Source organism: Vipera ursinii, assembly GCF_947247035.1.
Source record: "Vipera ursinii genome assembly, chromosome: 11".
NCBI classification, from domain to species: Eukaryota; Metazoa; Chordata; class Lepidosauria; order Squamata; family Viperidae; genus Vipera; species Vipera ursinii.
The window spans coordinates 12,459,789-12,480,690 of record NC_139524.1 but is presented as its reverse complement, the minus strand read 5'-3'; the positions used below and the strand labels follow the sequence as shown (position 1 = coordinate 12,480,690).

At 43.7% G+C, this 20,902-nt stretch overlaps 1 protein-coding gene across 2 annotated transcripts; it reads right to left on the bottom strand.

The window, feature by feature from the left end:
- Window positions 1-3,153: 3,153 nt before the first annotated feature.
- On the bottom strand, window positions 3,154-20,387 carry TLNRD1 (talin rod domain containing 1). 2 transcript variants are annotated; one of them, XM_083371627.1, is made up of 4 exons: window positions 19,609-20,387; window positions 18,100-19,236; window positions 5,591-5,712; window positions 3,154-4,109 (listed from the first exon to the last, which is right to left on the bottom strand). In XM_083371627.1, the coding sequence occupies exons 2-4, from the start codon at window positions 18,804-18,806 to the stop codon at window positions 4,054-4,056; spliced, it is 885 nt and encodes a 294-aa protein (XP_083227753.1). In that variant the 5' UTR covers window positions 18,807-19,236; window positions 19,609-20,387; the 3' UTR covers window positions 3,154-4,053. The 2 variants fall into 2 exon arrangements, with proteins under 2 accessions (XP_083227753.1, XP_083227752.1); XM_083371626.1 differs by lacking the exons at window positions 3,154-4,109; window positions 5,591-5,712 and having other exon boundaries at window positions 16,676-19,236; window positions 19,609-20,377.
- Between the last annotated feature and the right edge of the window lie 515 nt (window positions 20,388-20,902).

The following is a 20,902-nucleotide window of genomic DNA, read 5'->3' as shown; positions in this document are numbered from 1 at the left end:
CACACACACACACACACACACGGAGCCTTCTATGAATAGCCCAAGAGAATTAGTTTAAACTCATTACATTTAATTGGCTCTTAGGAACTTAAGAGGAACATAAATAGTGTAGTCTCTTTATGGCATCAATTATTGCTAGCCCTAACCTATCATGGGAATTTTTTTCTTCCTTTCTTTTCTTTCAATTAAGTACTGACCTCTTTCTATTTGGGGCAACTCTGCTCTACGTCTAAGAGCATTCTTGGTGAGAAACTCTACCAAGCTCTGTGTAGAAGATCTATTCCAGCCTAAATCGGCCAACAGGGCTGAAATAGTTTCGCTCATTCCCTGACCACGCTAAAGGAATCTTTTTCATTCAGAAAAATCAGATCCAAGGTAACCTACCGTCTAATGTGGAGGCGGGGGTGTTCCCTCAAATCTTGGCAACTTGAAGACATGTGGACTTCAACTCCCAGTATTCCCCAGTCACCATTCTGGGAGATGAAGTCTATATCCTAAAGTTGCAAGCTTGAGAAACACTGTCTAACAGGTTAACGCTGCTATACATTGAGGTACGTGTTTTTAAGCTGCGATCCCAAAACCCAGTTTGGCTGCATTTGCAAAGGATGGCAAAGGACAAACTAGTCCAACCTGATTTATCCAGGCATATTATGGAAAACCATCCCCAAAAGGATTTAATAAGAAAGCAATAGATAAACCAAGAGAGCAAGAGTGGGTGTGCATAAATAGCCTCATTGAAGAGTCCTCTTCATATTTTTCAGATGTGGGATGTAGTAGAGGGCGGTTTTTGTTCTTAAGGCTATTTTTTTGCCTGGGCCCAAAGATTTCCTTACTGCAATGTAGATCTGACATGGCAGCTTTGCATTCACATGCTCAGGTATTCATGGAAAGGACCTCACCTCCTGAAGCCATAACCACGAACAAACCATTGCAGTTGCACTCATCCATCACACTAAGTTGGTACCAAGTCTGTTTGTTTGCTGCCTTGGATATAGTTTTTGACTTCTGGTGACTTCCTGGACTATCCGTGTAGTTTCTTAGCAAAGTTTTGGTTTTTTTTTTTGCTATTGCCTCCTTCTTCCTAGGCCTGAGGGACCGTAACTCTAACTGACCCAATGTCACTCATCTGGCTTCGTGCCTAAAACAGAACTACAACTCCCAATTTCCTGGTCTCTATCCTGATGCCTTAACCACTACACCAAGGTAGTGCTGGTACTTACCTTTAAAGCCCTACATGGCCTAGGCCCGGGATATTTGCAGGACCGTCTGCTGCCGGGAACGATCTCCCATCGCCCAGTGCACTCACACAGAGAGGGCCTCCTCAGGGTACCGTCAGCTAGACAATGTCGGCTGGCGACCCCCAGGGGAAGAGCCTTCTCTGTGGGAGTGCCAGCCCTGTGGAACCAACTCCCCCTTGAGCTTCGGATGGCCCAAGATCTCCGGTCCTTTCGCCGCAACCTCAAAACATTCCTTTTCCATCAGGCTGACCTGGACTGACGACAGGGATTTTTAAAATGTTTTAAATTTTATTATTGGGGCTGCTAGTTTAATCCTTTTTAAACTTTTGTATTATTGTATTTTTTATTGTTGTTAGCCGCCCTGAGTCCTTTGGGAGATAGGGCGGCATATAAGTCCCAAAAATAAATAGATAGATAGATAGATAGATAGATAGATAGATAGATAGATAGATAGATAGATAGATAGATAGATAGATAGGCTTGCTAAGTTTGATGGCTTAATTAGAAATCATGGTTTGAAAAGTCACTTGGGCAGCTCATTCCCAAGTTGTACACCTGTTGACAGAGCTTTTGCTCTTCAAAAAATAGAGATTTTTTAAAAACACAACTCATCCCACTTGCAAGTGAAATAGCTTTCACTTGGAGAGCTCTTCCCAAGTGAAAAGATGGAAAGACAGCTCAAAGGGAATTCAATCGGCCTTTTTTCCTCCTTTTACAGGAAATGGATGAAGTCTAGGCTGAAATAATTTCTCAGGCTGTTTTTTAAACTGCTGCTGTGGAGGAAACATATCCTGTTAACAACAGGAAACCAATCGCCTTTGCTAAGTAACCGAGTTCTCCAGCATAACTGAGGACCAAGATAGGGAGGCGGGAAAAATGCAAACTGGGTGCCTGCTTGAGGATGAAAGAGAGCTATTAAATGGCCTGGAAACTCCATGCAAATGCAGCCAGGCTGATGTGGAATAGGGCACATGATCCCTGTGGGACCCAGACTGAAGAAAAGGACTATGTGCGGGAGACATTAAACATTGCTATTTTATAATGGAGAGTCACAGAAGGGAATGCACTTCTTCAAAATAGGGAATGTTTTCCGGAAGAGGGTAGCGTGTTGCTTTCTTCCCTTGTGAATTTTATTCCTTTGAAGAGCATCTTCTCTAGCTGTTCCTCTTTTTTTATGGCAAAGATGTTATCTCCATCCAGCACCGGATCCATAGTTTTGGTTGTATGTATGGGGATGCTAAGAGTTATGGGCCTAGCCTTCCCTTACATTATGGCCTCTCCTAAGAGTCCTGAGACTGATCAGTTAGGTCCCTGATTCTGGGCATTTTGATCTTAAGTGTTGGGTATGTTGTGTAGTAGTGCTGCCATGGATTCTGGATCTATGGACATAAAGAGTGCTCCCGCAAGAGAAGCTAAGAACGTTATTCAAATGAGTGCAAATACTGGCAGGGGAATTCTGGGAGTTACAAATTCACCCATCTTAAAGCTGCCAGGTTTGAAAAACAGGGATGTAACCCTTTTGCAAGTGGGTGGAAGAACACCAGTTCTATGGAGCCACGATTCTACCATTTGCACGCTTAACTTCAGAGCAGTCAAAATTTTGCCACAGATAGGGAGGGCCTTGTCATAATTTGTCATTACTGTTTATCTTGAGTAAATGATAGGAATTCCAAGGGCACTTCCTTTCACCCCCTGTTCCGCTATTTCAAATTATGCTCCCAGCAAAAACCTCTCAAGGTAAAGGATAAGCACATATCCCAAGGTTGAATTATCTCGGTTTACTCACAATAACATTAGAAGAGACATGGTCAAAAAGGAGAATTTGAGCTGCTCAAGTAACAAATTCAAAGACTCAACCAGCAAAGGGTCCAGAAGGACAATGGCAAAGCTGGGACACAGAACTCCGAAGAAGGCTGTTGATGAGTTACTCTCTGCTGGGGGAGGGGCTTTTCTTCAGGAAGCTCCCTCCACCCCACCCAAGTCCAGCTGTTACTCATTATTTTAAGGCTACAGGGCTACTCCTAATTCCCAAATAGACAATTGTTCTTCTGGTGGCCTTTGAAGTTGCGGGTTCCTCCTCAGATAGCAACAGCAACCCAAATATCATGTTTACAAATCAGGCTAAGCCATGATGTGGTTGATTTTTTTTTTACCATAGCACAAACCCAACTACTGTGCTTTAACTATGGTTTATAAAATACCTTAACCTGGCCTCCAGGGATTAAACATAGAAAAACAAAGAAAAGCTTAGTATGATGTGCAAATTCAGCCAGAGTCTGTCTCTGTCTCTTTCCCTTCTTAGAAATTGGCGGCTGACACAAAAAGAGGTTTTATTTGGGGAATTGGGATTGATTTTCTTTTTTTAATATTCATGCAAGAAGGGGATGTACAGTGCCATGTCTGCAGTTTGAATCCCTTTGCACCTGACTCCAGTCGTGAATCTTAAAAGTGACACTAAAAAAATGGGAAGAGGTTTTCCCACAAGCTGAAACTTTTATATTGCAACCTCCTATGTTATTTCTATAGTGGATGAGTTAAATTCAATTTATTAGACATACAGGAAAGTCTCAAGAAGTCTGGCATTTTATTTTTAAGCAAAAACGACCCCAATAAAACCAGTCAGCTATGCTGACTGAGGAATTTTGGGAGTTGAAGTCCATGAGTCATAAAAGAGCCGAGGTTGCCTATCCCTGCCCTATATCATTTCAGACAAATGACTGTCCAGTCTCTTCTTAAAACCTTCCAGTTTTGGAACATTCACAGCTTCTGGAGGCAGGTTGTTCCACTGGTGTTCTAGCTGTCAGGAAATTTCTCCTTAGATTCGGATCCATATATTATCTGAGAGTTTCTGGTGATGCAGTAACTGCTCTTCTGTGGAAAGCGACATGAACATGACAGAACAAGAGAAAACGGAAAGGTGATGTTTCATCTGAGTCCATATCAATTCACAGACCTTTTCAGAGCGTTTCCACATTGTTTTCCTTATGACAATGCAAAACGAGTTAACTTCATTGTGTTTTTAATTCGCTGACCAGCACACCACCTTGAGATGTCCTTTATGCCATGGTATTTCATCCAAATGCTAATCAGGCCTGATCCTCTTAGCTTTTCAAGATCAGCCAAAATCAACCAGGCTACTCAGATGCAATCTGATCTGTTCTTCATCATTTTCCTATTTTAGTGCTGTACATTCCACTAGCCCAAGCAAACGGCCAGATTTTTAGTTTATTTTGAAAGATATAATGCTCAGCATGGCCTGATGAACCACGGTTTGCTGAACAAATCATCCTTGCTTGGCATTAGCATGTTGTAAAGAATGAATTGGAAGCCACCAAGGTCAGATTCACAGAACTAAAGCCAATGACATTATGGCTTAGTTGCATACGAGCGAGTCTTAAAACTTCAAGTTGTTATCCTGTTAAAGTTATTTTCCCAAGGAATAATATATCCAACTGTTGAGAATTGGAAACTGTTCTCCCTGCTTAAAGAAGTTGGATTGTTTCCACTGTTGCTAGTGAACGGCATATTTTGTAATGCTACAGGACTTAGTTCCGAATGCAACACTTGTGGCCAGTGACTATTCTGCCCAGTATTTCAAATCTGGGTAAGAAATTATATCAGACAGTTCTCTATCTTTAACATGAAATACCTAAAAAAAATTGCATCTGATGGGTCGGGTGAGGGGAAAAAAAAGAAATATGACTGTAAGGGCTTCAAATTATTTTCACAGTTTTTGCTGTTTTGTTATTTTGGACCAAAGAATTACCAATAAATTTGGTACAAAATTGTAACCCCGAGAGGAAATTGGCAATGAAATCACAGAGCATTTACTTGAAGCAATTCAACTCCCCCTTTTTTACGACCCTGTAGTCCCTTAATTTGGGATAGAGTCAAGGTGACTGAATGGAGCTGAGCATTTACTGGCCGGATGCCCTTCCTGAGGCCTACAGAGTTCACAACAGATAATTTTCTCTTTGCACCCTAGGAGAGAAATATCTGCCGCTACCTAAGATTGAACTCTCAACTTTCCGAGTGGGAGGCAAGCATCTTCACCACTAAGTCAACCCCAAATTAAGGGATTATTAGAGGGTTGTAAAAAAGGAGCTTTAAAGGGAGTTTGAAGCAGTTCAGACCAGAAGGAAAGCCCAATGACCAAGAACTTTACACCAGTGAAAATACTCTAAATGTATCTAATTGGAAACTGGCTGCTTAGTTTCTCCCCATCTGCACACATGGACTGCATTCCCTTGCAAGCTCTTGACTCATTTCTTTTAAGTAGGTCTTCCTGTTCTTAAATCAAGGGCAGCAGCAAACAGTTATCTCTAGCTTCAGCAAAATGCCCAAATACAAACGTTTTAAGGGAGAGAAGACAGCAGTTCTAGACTTAAAACAACAGATGGACTTGCTCTCTTGCTGAACACGCCACATCAGAGTGCACGGAAAATGGAATTCAAAAGCTTTTCCAAACCGCAGCCTGGGTGAAAAAAATAAATAAAATAAATCTGATCAGAGCGCTCTAAAGTACAGCTTATCCCCAAACAACATTTGCCAGAATTTTAACAGTAGCTGAATAAAACAACACCTCCACCTTATGAGGCCAATAGAGGCGGGGGGGAGGGAATAAAGATTTAAGTCCATAGACTTTATCCTAAGAATTTCTTTAATTAAGAAGGATCAAAGTCAGGCATTTTGTGTCCCGAAAACACAAAACGTGACTCACACGTCATCAGGGCAAACACACAGACATCAGAAGGAGAGGAAGACAGAGCAAAGGCTTCAAACCCTGACTTCAGCAGGAAGTCAGTGGGAAAAGGAAGGGTGGGGCTCAATAGGGTGTAAAAACACTTACTTCTAGGAAAAGATTTTTTTTGAGTTCTGGGCAAGATGCTGAATTTTTGGAGACTGCTTCATTTCATTGTCATTGGGTGTTGTTGTTGTTGTTGTTGTTATTATTATTATTATTATTATTATTATTATTATTATTATTATTTTATTTTAATCCCATTTATATCCCGCCCTTCTCCGAAGACTCAGGGCGGCTTACAATTTAAGCACAAACCAATGTGCTTAGCAGTAGCCTTCATTCTATGTATATGCCTGCTTATTAGGGCTTTCACACAAACCCCCAAGCGGCATTATTACAAAGTCAGCTTAATTGCCCCCAACAATCTGGGTCCTCATTTTACCTACCTGGGAAGGATGGAAGGCTGAGTCAACCTTGAGCCTGGTGGGATGCGAACCTGCACTAATGGCAGGCAGCTGGTGTTACTTAAGGAGGCATTAGCCCACTGCTCCACCAAGGCTCCACCAATTCACACAGTCAGCCAGATGTTCAGACTGGATTTGGCATTTTTGTTTACCTATCAAGTCCTTACCAAGGACCTGGGATAGGCAGATGCCGATGTTTGAATTGATGGTATTACAGATCTTGTTGCAGGATGGAAGCTGTTCCTACTAAGGCCGCCTTTTGCAATTGACTGATGGCGAATTTGTCAATGCCAATGGTGTCCAAGTGGTGCTCCAGTTGTTTTGGAATTGCACCCAAGGTGCTTGTTACTATTGGTACCACCCTTGCTTGCCTTTGCCACAGTCTTTCTATTTCCATTTGTAGGTCTTTGTATTTTGTTATCTTCTCCAGTTCTTTCTCGTCTATTCTGCTGTCTCCAGGTTCTGCCATGTCCACTATCCAGATGATGATGATGATGATAATGATGATGATTTTAAAGAGCCAAGGAACAAGCTACATATTATGATAGCCGGGCCAGAAATGAAACCTTTGCAAAAAAAATTTGCATGGGGATAAGAAGGAAGAGGCAAGCTTGCAGGGATGATGCTATGAATGAAAAAAGGATCATTTTCGTAACACTCATTTTAAAACACATACTTCACTTTTCACTTCGGGTTGAAACTATCCAGATTAGTCAGTCTGTTTAAAGTCAAACCCAATCAGCATCCATTCATCTTTGGAAATGTCTGAAAATGGCTTCTCCCCAACCCTCTTATTATTACTTTTTTTCCCCTCTCCTCGGGCTATTTGAGAACTTTTAAAATATTTGTCTTTGTGTTGTTTTTGAAATGAGGCAGTTTGTTGGAGTTATGTTGAGGAGGTTTGCTGGGACACCTTTTTCTGTGGCATAGAAACCCAGATGCTTGCTTGGTTGGGAGATGCAGTCAAAACCCTTTATCCAGGGGTTCCTCCTGATTCTTCTGAATCAAAGTGTGGGGTGCCAAGGTGATTGTAAAAATGAGACTGGGCAACCGTTTGAGCAGGATGGTATAAGGTCTCCTTCCTTGAGCAGGAGGTTGGACTAGAAGACCTCTGAGGTCCCTTCCAGCCCAATGATTTTCTACGTTTCATGTTCGAAACAGGTGGCACAGCCGTTCACTCATGCCCTCCCTTCTCTGATCCAAATCAAGGGAAATGCAGGAATCCTGCACCTACAGTAGTGGCCTAAATTGTGGAAACCTTTTGGGAAAAGTGTACAGTAGCAATGCCACCTTTGGTTAAGTTTCCACCCATTTTTTCTTCTAATTTCTTTATAACTGTAGCCTTGTTCACTTAATACTACTATTTTACATCGCTTTCTGGGCAACCAGTCAACTCTTTGCACCATTACTTTAATTTTATTACGTTTTACAAGCTCACTAAATGAAAGAACCCAAAAAAACCCAACCAACTTGATAGGGATCACGTAAAACACGGACAAATGTCCTCCTCTCAGCTTCAATACATGACATCAATAACTGAGTCCCACTGTGATCTGATTGGCTCATTGCCAAAACACAATGACACCTCTCTAAACATGCTCATTGGCTACGATCAGATGAAGGAAAGCTACCTGATATCAACCTAAGCAAGTTGTGGTTCCTTTTTCTGGTTATTTGGCTGTACCTTTTCATAGAATACAGTACAGATGATTGAACAAACTATGTTGCTTTACGTTCTTGATTAAATTATCTTTCCATTGATATATAAATTTATGGTACTACTCCAAAAATAAAAAAGTGGTGTTATTAGCCATTAAGCCTCAAAAGTACACTTTCCCCAAAAGGTTTCCGCAATTTTGGCCACTACTGTAAGACATAAGACAAAATTCTGTTTTGATGGAGATGTTGGAAGCAAATTCTCTTTCGTCGAATGAAAGCTGGCAGAAAAATGAAGATTTCTGCTCTGCACTGCTAAAAATAGAATAGTGGGATATCAGTAGAATGAGACAATCGAGTCTCTTGTGGTAGTCAGCTTCACTTAATGCTATTTCAGGAAGGCCTTCCATGCTGTTGTCCACCAGCAGCCTACATCCATTTAAAATCAATAGTTCCTGACCCGTGTTTCTGAAATACAGTCATATTGAACACTCCCTCCACCAACTTCCTGTGTACAACAATCCTGTGGAGTAGATTGAGACAAAAGATAGCAAGGTCATCCAGTGACCTTCCACCACCAAGGGCAGACTTAAATACAGAGTACCCTGTGTTGCGTTCCTTTCTCAAATATTACATTGGAAGGCCCTTGAGGAAAAAAAATATCTTTTTTTTAAAAAAAATGTTGGTTCAAAGAAGAGATGGTCAAACTTTTTTCAGGCTCCACAACCTGTTAAGAAGAAGAAATTTCTGAGCAAGAGTTAAAATTCTAGTGATAAAAAAAATGGGCTGACTTCAAGTGAACTTTTTTCCCTTTGTCATGGGACATCACCGAGTTGAGCCCTAGCAAGTCCATGAAACAGATTGGAAAAACTCAGTAGAAGGTATCAAGAATACTACAGGTAGCCCTTCACGTACAACCATTTGTTTAGTGACCTTTCAAAATTACAACAGCACTGAAAAAGTGACTTACTTGCACTTAAGAACATCATAGCATTCTCCCATGGTCACATGATCAAAATCCAGGCGTTTTGCAATCAGCAATGTACAGTAGTGGCCAAAATTGTGGAAACCTTTTGGGAAAAGTGTACTTTTGAGGTTTGATGGCTAATAACACCACTTTTTTGGGGGAAGTAGTACCATAAAGTTATATATCAATGGAAAGATGATTTAATCAAGAAGGTAATGCAACATAGTTTGTTCGATGATCTGTACTGTATTCTATGAAAAGTTATAGCCAAATAACCAGAAAAAGGAAGCATAACTTGCTTAGGTTGATATCAGGTAGCTTTCCTTCATCTGATTGTAGCCAATGAGCACGAGTGTTTAGAGAGCCAATCAGGTGTCATCGTGTTTTGGCAATCAGCCAATCAGATCACAGTGGGATTCAGCTATTGATGTCATGTCATACTGAGAGGAGGACATTTGTCAGTGTGTTACGTGATCCCTATCAAGTTGGTTGGGTTTTTTTGGGTTCTTTCATTTAGTGAGCTTGTAAAACGTAATAAAATTAAAGTAATGATGCAGAGAGTTGACTGGTTGCCCAGAAAGCGATGTAAAATAGTATTATTAAGTGAACAAGGCTACAGTTATAAAGAAATTAGAAGAAAAAATGGTGGAAACTTAAACAAAGGTGGCATTGCTACTGTACACTTTTCCCAAAAGGTTCTCACAGTTTTGGCCACTACTCTATTTATGATGGTTGCAGTGTCCTGGGATCATGTGTTCTCCTTTTGCAACTTTCGAAGCCGGTTTCTAACAACCAAAGCCAATGCCAGAAGCCGGACTTGCTTAATGATCATGCGATTCACTTAACAGCTGCAAGGAGCGGGGTTTGAACCTATAACAATATCCTGATCAAGGAAGTACCAACTCAGACAAACAATCAAGCAATAATCAAGGAAGTACCAAGGAGAAAAAAACATTACCAGCACCGTCAGGGCAGGCTACTGTATATCAACAGGATGCAAACCCCACTCCCTTCTAGCACGGATGATGTCACCTAGTTGGGTAATGAAACTACGCTGTTCCCTGACACCACGGGATGACCTCGCCAGGGCTCGTTGCCTTGGAAGAGTGAGGAAGATTCTCAGGGATGACTCACACCCTGGACGGTATCTCTTTACTCTCCTACCATCCGATAGGAGATATAGGAATATAGCCATCCGTACCAACAGGCTGAAAAATAGCTTTTATCCGTGGGCTGTTAGGCTTTTAAATGGGACATAATCTTATGCGGAATTGACTTGGGAGGCCGGTGTGTGGTATAGTTGGTTCACATAGTGTGGTAGGATGGAGGGTTTGTTGTCACTGTGTGTTGGGCGGAGAGAGCATGGGGGGGAGGCTCAGCTAATCTCAAAGTACACATGTTGTACTTTGATAATAAAGGATTATTATTATTATTATTATTATTATTATTATTATTATTATTATTATTATTATTATTATTATTATTATTTGCACGTAGGTTCAGAGAGCACCACGGACTCCATAGTTCAACCTTGAACTACATTTATTCTTTCCTATTGAGATTGGACTTTTGTGTACTCTCCGCTGCCATCTTACACCCTTACAAGCACAAGCATACCAAACTCCACCCACAAGAATTAATTTCCTGGTAAATAAAGTTCAAAAAAACAAATTGTCTTTCATCAAACTGAATGAGGGGAAAAACACAGACACATTTATATGACTAGCATTTTAAAGAAAATGAGAGGAGAATTATCTGGAATGCTGTATTTCTTTCCAAACAGAAATTGAAACTGCACATTTTCTAAGTCTGTAAATTTCCCCAATTTTCCTAACTCGGGGGTGGGGAATAGTAACTTTCACTTCCATTTGAAGTAACCAAGGCAAGAATAAACAAATATTCTGTCTCTCCAAATCTTGATGTTGCAGAATAAAAATATAACCCAGCTGCAAAATGCAATCATAGATATTTTCATGGATGGTGGAAAACCCTGAACAATCCCATAATAATCTGTGCAGAACATGATCAAATGGAGTACCAATGGGGAACTAGCTGAAACAAGCAGAAATGCTTACTGAATTACAGTATACTAGTGAAATGTGCCATTTCTACGCATCCATGCAACATTTCAACACACAAATTTATGGTCAATCCTGCCACCTGATATATACCATCATCACAATTGGATTTAAACCCCCCCCCATAAAAAGCACGCTGCAATTGCAAAGAAACTTACTAAACAGAAGGCTCTGTTCACACAACATGCTAAACCGCTTCTTATTTTACCATAGTTGATTGACTAAACCACAAGAGGTTGGATTCACGCAACACTCTAATCCAAACTAAACAAAGAGCATTACAGTTTAGCACAAACGAGCATGGGATATATTCATGTCTTGATTTATCCCCTTTTCATTTCAAATTAATCCCAAGACCTCAGACTATTTAAATTCCATCTGCAATGGGAATTACTTCTGAGTGAGTATCTAGGAATGTGCTATTTTGCCTATCCAAATCCCTTGGTTTTAATAGGCATTAGCTCACTTAGCTTTGCAAACAATCAGGCTTTCCAGATCAAATAACCTATGCTATTTTTTTCCCCACTGTCCCACTTACATTTTAAACAGGAACACCTAATATTTTTTAAAAGCCTCTGCAGATCAATATTTTATGATGAACCAACCTATTCCAAAGCAAGTTACTTTTCTCTAGCTCCAAACACTTAAAGAAACGTAAGTATAGAGACAACTACAACGGAAGTTAGGAGTGTTTCCAAGAGTTAGGAAAGAAGCCAAAGCAAAAACACTGGGCCTAATCCAGCGTATATAATAGGTATAATGATAAAGAAATTGTTAAAGATCAAGACCTATTGTTGCCCAAATGGTCAATATTATTTTTATTTTAGGCAGTTCCCACTCTGTTGTAGTGGAACAACCAATCACTAAGTTATCAGGGAGAACCAATGGTTTGTCACTACCATCTTCCCCAGTAATCCATCCCGGCTGGGTGATGACAGCACAATAAACCTGAGTTAATCAAACATGACTCCTATTCATATAGGTTATTTAATCTAAATGAACCATGCTATGGCTTCACATGAAGTTTGGGTTAGGACGCTGAGCTTGTCGATCAGAAGGTCGGCAGTTTGGCGGGTTGAATCCCGAGTGCTGCGTAGCAGAGTGAGCGCCTGTTACTCGTCCCAGCTTCTGCCAACCTAGCAGTTCGAAAGCACGTAAAAAAATGCAAGTAGAAAAATAGGGACCACTACGGTGGGAAGGTAACAGCGTTCCGTGCGCCTTTGGCGTCCAGTCATGCCGGCCACGTGACCACGGAGACGTCCTCGGACAAGCGCTGGCTCTTCGGCTTTGAAACGGAGATGAGCACCGGCCCCTAGAGTCGGAAACGACTAGCACGCATGTGCGGGGGAACCTTTACCTTTACCTATCATACTCAGGAAGGGGTTCAAGAACATGAATGCAACAGCACTTAAGACTTATTTACCGCTCTATAGTTCTTTACAGCCCTCTCTAAGCGGTTTACAGAGTCAGCATAGATGACCCCCAACAATCTGGGTCTTCATTTTATCGACCTTAGAAGGATGGAAGGCCGAGTCAACCTTGAGCCCTGTCGGATTGAACTCCAGGTGGTGGGCAGAGTTTGCCTGCGATGCTGCATTCTAACCACGGCACGTCCTATCCACCAACACCTCTATTTTTCCCCATCTAGCAGAAAGAAAACCGACTTGTTCAGGTGTTTTTTTAATTATCAGTGTTGGAGAATCAAGGGCTACAGTGAGCAGAGAAGTGACAGACAGAAACGGCAATGATGGAATAGCTGGGATTTGGGACCTTCCCACTCACCCCTAATGTCTGCGTCTCTATTCCTGCTCCAGTTTTCTCTAGCTGCATTAAATGCATCTCCTGAATGCAACGTGGGTTGTCCTATTAGGGATAAAACAGAAGTAGGAGGCAGAAGCAGTGCAGGAAGGAAACCTGCCTGCTCCACCCCTGAACAGCGTCTACGAAACTCAAATTGGAGGACTGCAAGGAGCATTCATTGAACATCAGTGTAGTTAAGATATCCATGGGTCAGGTGTAAGTGACATCACAGTTCTACATTTCATCATGCAAATATTGCATGCAATATTATACTGTATGTAAGTATATATGCCAGATGAGGGAGTCAAGCTATTCTCCAAAGCACCTGAAGGCAGGACAAGAAGCAACGGATGGAAACTAAAACAGAGAAGCAAGCTAGAACTTAGCAAAAATTTCCTGGACGTGAGAACAATTAATCAGTGGAACAACTTGCTTCCAGAAGTTGTGGGAGCTCCATCACTGGAGGTTTTTAAGAAGAGACTGGACAACCATTTGTCTGAAATGGTATAGGGTTTCCTGCCTGAGCAGGGGGGTTGGACTAGAAGACCTCCAAGGTCCCTTCCAACTATTATTATTATTATTATTATTATTATTATTATTATTATTATTATTATTATTATTATTATTGCTTATGCTTGAGATCATGGCCATGATTAGGAAACAGCTGAAAACCCTAAACCTGACTTGATTCCAGTTCAACCATGACTTTTTAAAACAGTTTAAGAAAGGGAAAAAAATAATTGGATACAAACATCCAGCCTGATGCCATTGAGATTTCCAAAGGTAGGCTGGTCACTTTTGTTTGCAAAAGCCCTTTGGGTAGATCTTCTACTGGTAGAGCCAGGAGAGAGGTAAAGTTCAAGAATAGGTTTTGCCAGTTACTGATCTTTGTCTTGAAGCAATGATTAAGTCCACTCCCATTAAAACAGCGGTGTCCAACCTTGGCAACTTTTAAGATGTGTGGAGCAGCTCCCAGAATTCCCCAGCCAATCATGCTGGCTGGGGAATTCTGGGAGTTTTAATCCACAATTTGCCAAGGTTGGACACCCCTGCATTAAAGTATTCTCTGGAAATTAAGTCTGATATATATATTAGTGACACGTTCATACACCCTGCTAAGCCAGTGTTGCTTTAGTTATGATTTGGATAAACCACGACTTTATAAATAATGGTTTGCAAATCATAATTACTACAAATTACGTTATGTCAAAAGGAAATAAAATTACACGATGGCTTAACACGATGCATGAATCCAACCGTTAATCTACTTTCTCTAGACAGCCAACTAGCACAGAGATTAGGATGTTGGGAGTAGTATTGGGAAGACCCAGGCAGCAGCCTGCTTCCATTATGGAAATTCTTCAGTTAACTTTCAGCCAGACGACTCTTATTAGGAGAATAAAATTAGGGAAGGTTGCCTCGAGTTCCTGAGAAACAGGATGATAAAAAGATATTACACACATTGTTCTTGACTTTTAGAACCATTCATTCAGTGACTGTTCAAAGTTACAATGGCGATGAAAAAAGTGACTTATGACCGGCCTTTACAATTGCGACACATGATCAAAATTCAGCTGCATGGCAACCCAGCATACATTTATGACAGTTGCTCCCTCCCAGGGTGCTTGCCATTTGCAATTTTCCCCATTGACTTCCGCCAATGTAAAGTCAATGTGGGAATTGACTTTAAGCTGATTTGCTTAATGACCACAGGATTCACTTAGCAGCTGCAGTTATCCGCTTATAAAACTGGACGTGACTCACTTTCAACACCCACTTTGCTTAGCAAATTCTAGTCCCAGTTGTGATCATAAGTCGGGGAACCGTCCTGTACACTAGTGCTTCCATTTTGTGATAAAGGTTTTCAAGGAAAATATTTTATCTCATGTTTCAAAATCTTATGCATACATCAATAATCAGATCACACAGGCAGGCATATGTGTGTACGTGAATGCACAATGTTTCTGTTTATTCCAAGTAAGATCACCAACGCAATGACTACAGTGGTTGTGGCTCATTTCATGGCACAATCCTGTATCTTATACAGAAGTAAATTTGACTTCAGATAAACCTAGGGATTAATGTACCGCCCGAGTTTCTTGCAGACAAAGAGGTACGGCTGGATTACAAACACACTCTAGCCACAAAGGACATAAATAAGCACCGGCAGTAGAAATCCTCTTTTACTACTCTTTAATGTGTTAAGTCTTTCTAATAAAAGTTTACTGCAAATTAGTAGAAGCCAATCAACGTTAGCCTTTATTGTCTGGTTGAATTTTTGTTTGTTTGTTTGTTTGCCATTTATAAGTGAAGCAAGTCTAATAAGCTGAGTTAAAACAAATTGTAAAAAACATGAAAGAACTTGCCCCCCCCCAGTGGATCCTACTGGTTGATCATTTTATTAAAGATGCCAAGAAAGAAACTCCTTTCCTTTGCAAATAGCTAATGAGAATTCTTTTGCTCCGATTGCAGAGGTTTCTTTTCAGGAAAAACATGCTGGCTAAAACCAAGCCATCATCCACTACAACAGATATCAAAGGAGAAGTGACTTTGCCAAAAGCATGACAAATGCCGATATCCATGCTTTAAAGGAAACAAGATGCGTTTCTTGAACCAAGGGAATCACTCCAGATTATCACTTGAAAGGATGGGAACAATCCCTGGTCCAGAAAGGCTTATGTAGGTATGGTTCATTATTATTCATGACATATTATTGCCTGCAATACCTCTGAGGACATCAGAGGTAGCTGCAAATCCTTTCCTATCTTAGCACCCTAACACCTTGAAGATTTGCTAAGGTAAGCTGCATCCCAGAACAGAAATATTACTATGACAAATTCCCCTTTATTATCATCATACGAAATACTCTATACGGGTAGCTCTCGACTTACAAGAGTTTGTTTAATCGCTATTCAAGGTTACAGCAGCACTGGAAAAAGTGACTGATCACCGTTTTTCACATGACCATTGCAGCATCCCCCATGGTCAGGTGATCCAAATTCAGATGCTTGGCAACTGACTCGCATTTATGACAGTTGCAGTGTCCTGGGGTCACTTTTGTAAACTTCTGATGAGCAAAGTTAATGGGGAAACCAGATTGACTTAACAACGGTGGCAAGACAGGTTTTAAAATGGAGCAAAACTCACTTAACAAATGTCTCAGCCACAAAAATTTTGGGCTCGTAAGTCGAGGATTACCTGCAATATGGTCACCAGGTCTTGATCCTACACACCTAGGACCATAGGCTTGCCACACAATTTTGTCTACTCCAAAAGCAAACCTCACAGAGCAGGGCTTACTTCCCAAGATGTCCACATCTAGAAATCTGTATTTTAAGGCCGAGAAACTCAACATGTTACAAGGAGAAGCTCCTAAGTGAAAACATGAAGGCTTGTTTCTGAATGAATATATCTAAGGTCTGAGTGGACGCTTTTTTGGAACATTTGGATCAGATACAGTACAGCTCATTTGGGAATATTCTGGAAAAAGAAAATAACCATTCAACTTCTCAAACTCCAACTTTGGCAAAGAAAAATGCAGGTGAACGCAAGCGAAGGAGAGGAAAAAGCAAAAGAATGTGTCGTTTTTTAAAAAAGTCAAGAGAATTCAAATCTGCAGAAGCTCATAGTAAAATAAAATCTCCTTCCGAATCATCCGCTTTTGGGGGAAGAAGTCACACTTATACAACGGAGGATATTCTTTAAGTGTTGAGAGATTCACAAAAGGCTGAGAAAACAACATTTTAATAGATGAAATAAATACTCCAGTACATGCAAGTTTAAAAAAAAACCACTGAAAAAATAATTAAAACCCAAAATCACTCGTTATAGTGTAATTTACCGAATCCCTATTTTAACACACTCACAGTAGCTCCCCCATTGGAAAATGACACCCAGCCTCATTGCTTTCCTTGCAAATGCACTTCTAACCCATCACTCGATTCAAAAGTAACCATACAAATCAAAACTAAAGTCGTAGCTACACCCATTCGTAAAAGTTTTCTTTCTTCTAGAGTGTATGAAAACTGAGGTAACTTTTTTATTTTTTTTTCCTTTTTCATCTTCCTGCTCAACTAAACAAAATAAAATCTAGGAGATTTTGGTAGAGCCACCCTCCTCCCGCAAAACCCCCCATCTCCTAACATTTTAAAAATCGCATCCAGCACGATTAAAGCTTGGACCCCCATCAGCAAACCTTTCCTAGGACCGCTGTAACCCCTGCTTGGCCACTGGCTTCAACAACAACAAAAGAAGCAATGAAGCACAATCAGCTTGGATGCAGCCTTAGGAATAATTCCAAAGTTACTAGCCTGGGCAAGGTCCTAGGAGCCTGCTGACAGCCAGCAATAGAAGAACAGAGAATTTAAATCATTTTGCACAAGGCCTACGAAAGAGGAGAGCCTTGTCCTCCAAGAACTGACCTTGATTTTGGACCAAGCAGAAGGATATGCGGTTGCTCGCTTGCCTGAGCAGAATTCTACCTGCCTGTCTCAGGCCACTGCAAGCCACCTACAGTTCCATGCTTAAATTGTAAGGCTGCTTGGATGATTTATAGATTTGGAGTGTGTGGGGGGAATGTACAGTCCCATTCCTTCCCCAGATAACAGACATCCATGCTGATTATGACATGTAAGCTAAAAAAAAAGCATGGTTTTACTGCCTCCTCACACTATTATTTTAGCAATAATAATAAGAATTAAAGGACTGCGCTACACAAATTCTTTGGTATACAAAAAGAAAACCTGGGGCAGAAAAGGGGTTTTCTGTTAGAGGCGGCCATGCAATCTAAAACTGAATAGATTAATTCACAGAATTTGCATTTGCTGGCGGTAAAGTCCGGGGTGACGAGCGTTCCCTTAGGGCCTGAGATAACAGGTTGCAGCCGTCAGAGACCGCACACGCCGAGTTCCTCAACCTTTCCCTATATTCAGTCATCTTGGTGCTACTGTCGTTGTGTTGGGCTATATCCCTGAGGCATTGAGTAAGGAGCACGCAAGCCGAGACGACACTCATTGCACCACCCAAAATGGCCGTCTGGACAGATTTGCCCTCTGGGTTGATGGTGGCCGCTCTGCCCAAAAACTGAGGCTCTGTGGCAAAACCCACCAACGCACACACAGACTGCACCAAAGGTCCACTAAACAAGACGCACCGGTTGCGTGTCAGCTCGTTGGGGGATGTCTTGACCTCCCGGACGCAGGCCAGGAGAGCAGAGGCGCTGGTGCTCATGCATTTGACGCTAAGTTTGAACTGCTCCTTGGCAAACCTATCCTTGGACTTCTCGCTGGCCAGGACGCAGGCGTCGGTCAGAAACTTCAAGTTCTTGGACATGTTCTGAGAGACCTCCAAAAGGAGCTGAGGGCTTAGGTCAGCGAGAGGGGTGGTCTTCAAGATCCCACACCCATGTTCCACCTCGTGCTTACATCTGGTCACCTTGTAGCGATCCACCAAGCCGGGTGAAGCCGGCTGAGCCCCTGGCGTCTCCACCGCTGCCAGGTAAGCCGCGTGGGCCGAGCACTCTGTCAAAGAGACCACCAAGTCCCCCATCTCCCCCAGGATGTCTCCCACTTCGGTGAAACGGCCCATATTGAGTTGGCTCTGGACGTCATGGGTCAAAATGGAGAGGCCTTTGGTCCTGGCGATGATGGTGTCCCTGCACTTTTCAAAGGATTCTCCGAAGACAGACAAGCTCTCCGTATGGACCGGCCGGCTCTCGCTGGATAGCAGGAGCAGATCCGCTACCAGCTGCATCTTGATCTTGCAGAGGTCACAGGTGGCCACAAGCTTCTTCCTTGGCAAAGAGCTGCCGCTGGGGGTGGATGTCTCAGTAGTGGACTTGCCAGAGCCGCCGCTAGCCATGGTGCCGGAGGGGCACACGCATGCCTCTGGGGACCCCACTGCTGCCACCACTCCGCTTCCAGCTGCCTCCCGAGGAGTCCCCGCTGAGCCCGGCAGGATCGCTCTGCCCTTTCCGCACCATCATTCCATTAATCTGCACAAATAAACCAGAGTCTCGGAGCACCAGAGGAAGAGAAAGGGGCTGGCCGACCCACCACCAAGTCGGAAGCAAGCGGGCGGAAGCAGTGGCCAGTGTCCCTCCACCTTCTCCAGAAAGGGCTGCCACTCCAGACACCGGTCACAACAACACCCAGCCTGCGGATGAAAAATGCTGCGGTGGTCGCCACTGGCTCATGGGACCCTCAAACCCTCGATTCTTTGAGGGCATCTTCGCGGCTCCGGCTAACTTTTCTTTCTTTCGGAGAGGGGCCAGGAAAAATGGGATGCAGACCTGCCAATAGAAAGAGCAAGGTTAAAACTTCCCGGCTGGCTGCCTGGCTTCATTCGGCAAAGATCTCAGCCAGGCGGCCACCCGACCCACCCAACGCCAGCCCCGGACAGACTTCACGCCTTGCCAAGGGAAGCTGGCCCCGCGGCGCAGTCAAAGCGCAAGACCGGCGCACCGCCCGTTCGCTCCGCCGCCGCCAACCCCCCTCGCGCGGAAAGCGGGCGGGCACCGGTCTTCCTCTCCCCGCTATCAGGAAGAGCAGGCGAGGGTGTGGCCGGGCTCAGCTTGAGCAGCAACGGCAGCGGGCGGAGAGCGAGGGAGGGAGGGGAAGGGAGAGCCGGCTGGGCTCGCCAAGAAGCGTTTTTACGCGCTCACCTCCGGAGCAAAGGAGGACACCGGCGTCCGGGGGAAGGAGCGGGCGGGAGGTCGAGGCAGCGTCTCTTGCTCGGCGGCCCCCTTCTTCCTTTCTTTCTTTCTTTCCTTCGCCGACCCGGAATCCTCTGGGCCGTTTCTCTCCTCTTTTTGCCCCGATCACGCCACCCACTTGGCTCCCCCGTTTCCGGGAAGACGCATCTCCAAGGCGTTGGCGCATCCGCTTGGCGGGCGGAGAAGTTCGGGCTCGAGTCCCGTCCCCCCCCCCCCCGCTCAGGTGGAGGGCTGCTCGGGGAGTCCCGGGGGACGGGATCCTGGCCGGCTTCGGTCCCCTCCTCCGGCCATAGCTAGCTTTTCTCCCTCCCCACCACCCACCCACCCGGGAGGACGGCCCGACTTCCAGAAGGGTGGAGGGCTCCCGAGGCCGGAAAGCAACACTTCCTATTGGGGTTTTGGAGGGGGGGGTTTCCCTCCGGACTTCCCAACTTTAAAAAAAAAGTGGGGGAGGGATGCCTGCTAAGCGGCGCCCGCCTCCGCCGTGGCTTCCACCGCCCGGCCGGGATGCCTTGGCTGCTGCATGGCTGGGAAGGGCGGGCGGCCGTGCGCCCTAGCCGACGCGCCTGCTTGCTTGCTTGCTTGCTTGCCTGCCTGCCTTCCTCCCTCTCCCTCCTTCCTCCGCCGCCCTTTTCCCTCCCGTTGCCTCCGCTGCAACCTCGCCTTAAGCCTATAGCAATCTTTTGTGCGGCTTGTCGCCGCCCTTCCTTTTAAATGCCCACGCCCGCTGCTTACGGAAAACTCCTCCCCGGTGGAAGCAAAGAGAGGAAAGGCGGGGCGGCGGCGGTAGCAGCAGCGACGCCGGGCTCCAGCTTCGCGTCGGCTGCTGCGCTCCCGGGTTGGGTTCGGGTTTGCGCAAAGCTCGCCTTGGCTTCTCCCCTCTCTCCTTAAGGCAGCGTTTCCCAACCGTAGGAACTTGAAGATGCGTGGACTTCAACTCCCAGAATTCCCCAGCCAGCATAGCTGGCTGGGGAATTCTGGGAGTTGAAGTCCACGCATCTTCAAGTTCCTAAGGTTGGGAAATACTGCCTTAAGGGCCAGCGCGGCTGCTTACCCGCCCTTGACACACACACACAGGCGGCTTCGGGCGCCTGTCCAGCTTGATCGAAATTGTGCATTCAGTCAGGACCAAGTCCTTCCCTTTAAAAAAAAAAAGAAAGAAAAAAGAAAAAGTTATGACTGCATTAACAATCTGAGGACCCAGATTGTTGGGGGCAATTAAGCTGACTTTGTAATAATGCCG

What these genes read in the sequence shown, in the direction of transcription:
- TLNRD1 (XM_083371626.1), bottom strand. Translation starts at nt 18,806, where the DNA reads ATGGCTAGCGGCGGCTCTGGCAAGTCCACTACTGAGACATCCACCCCC.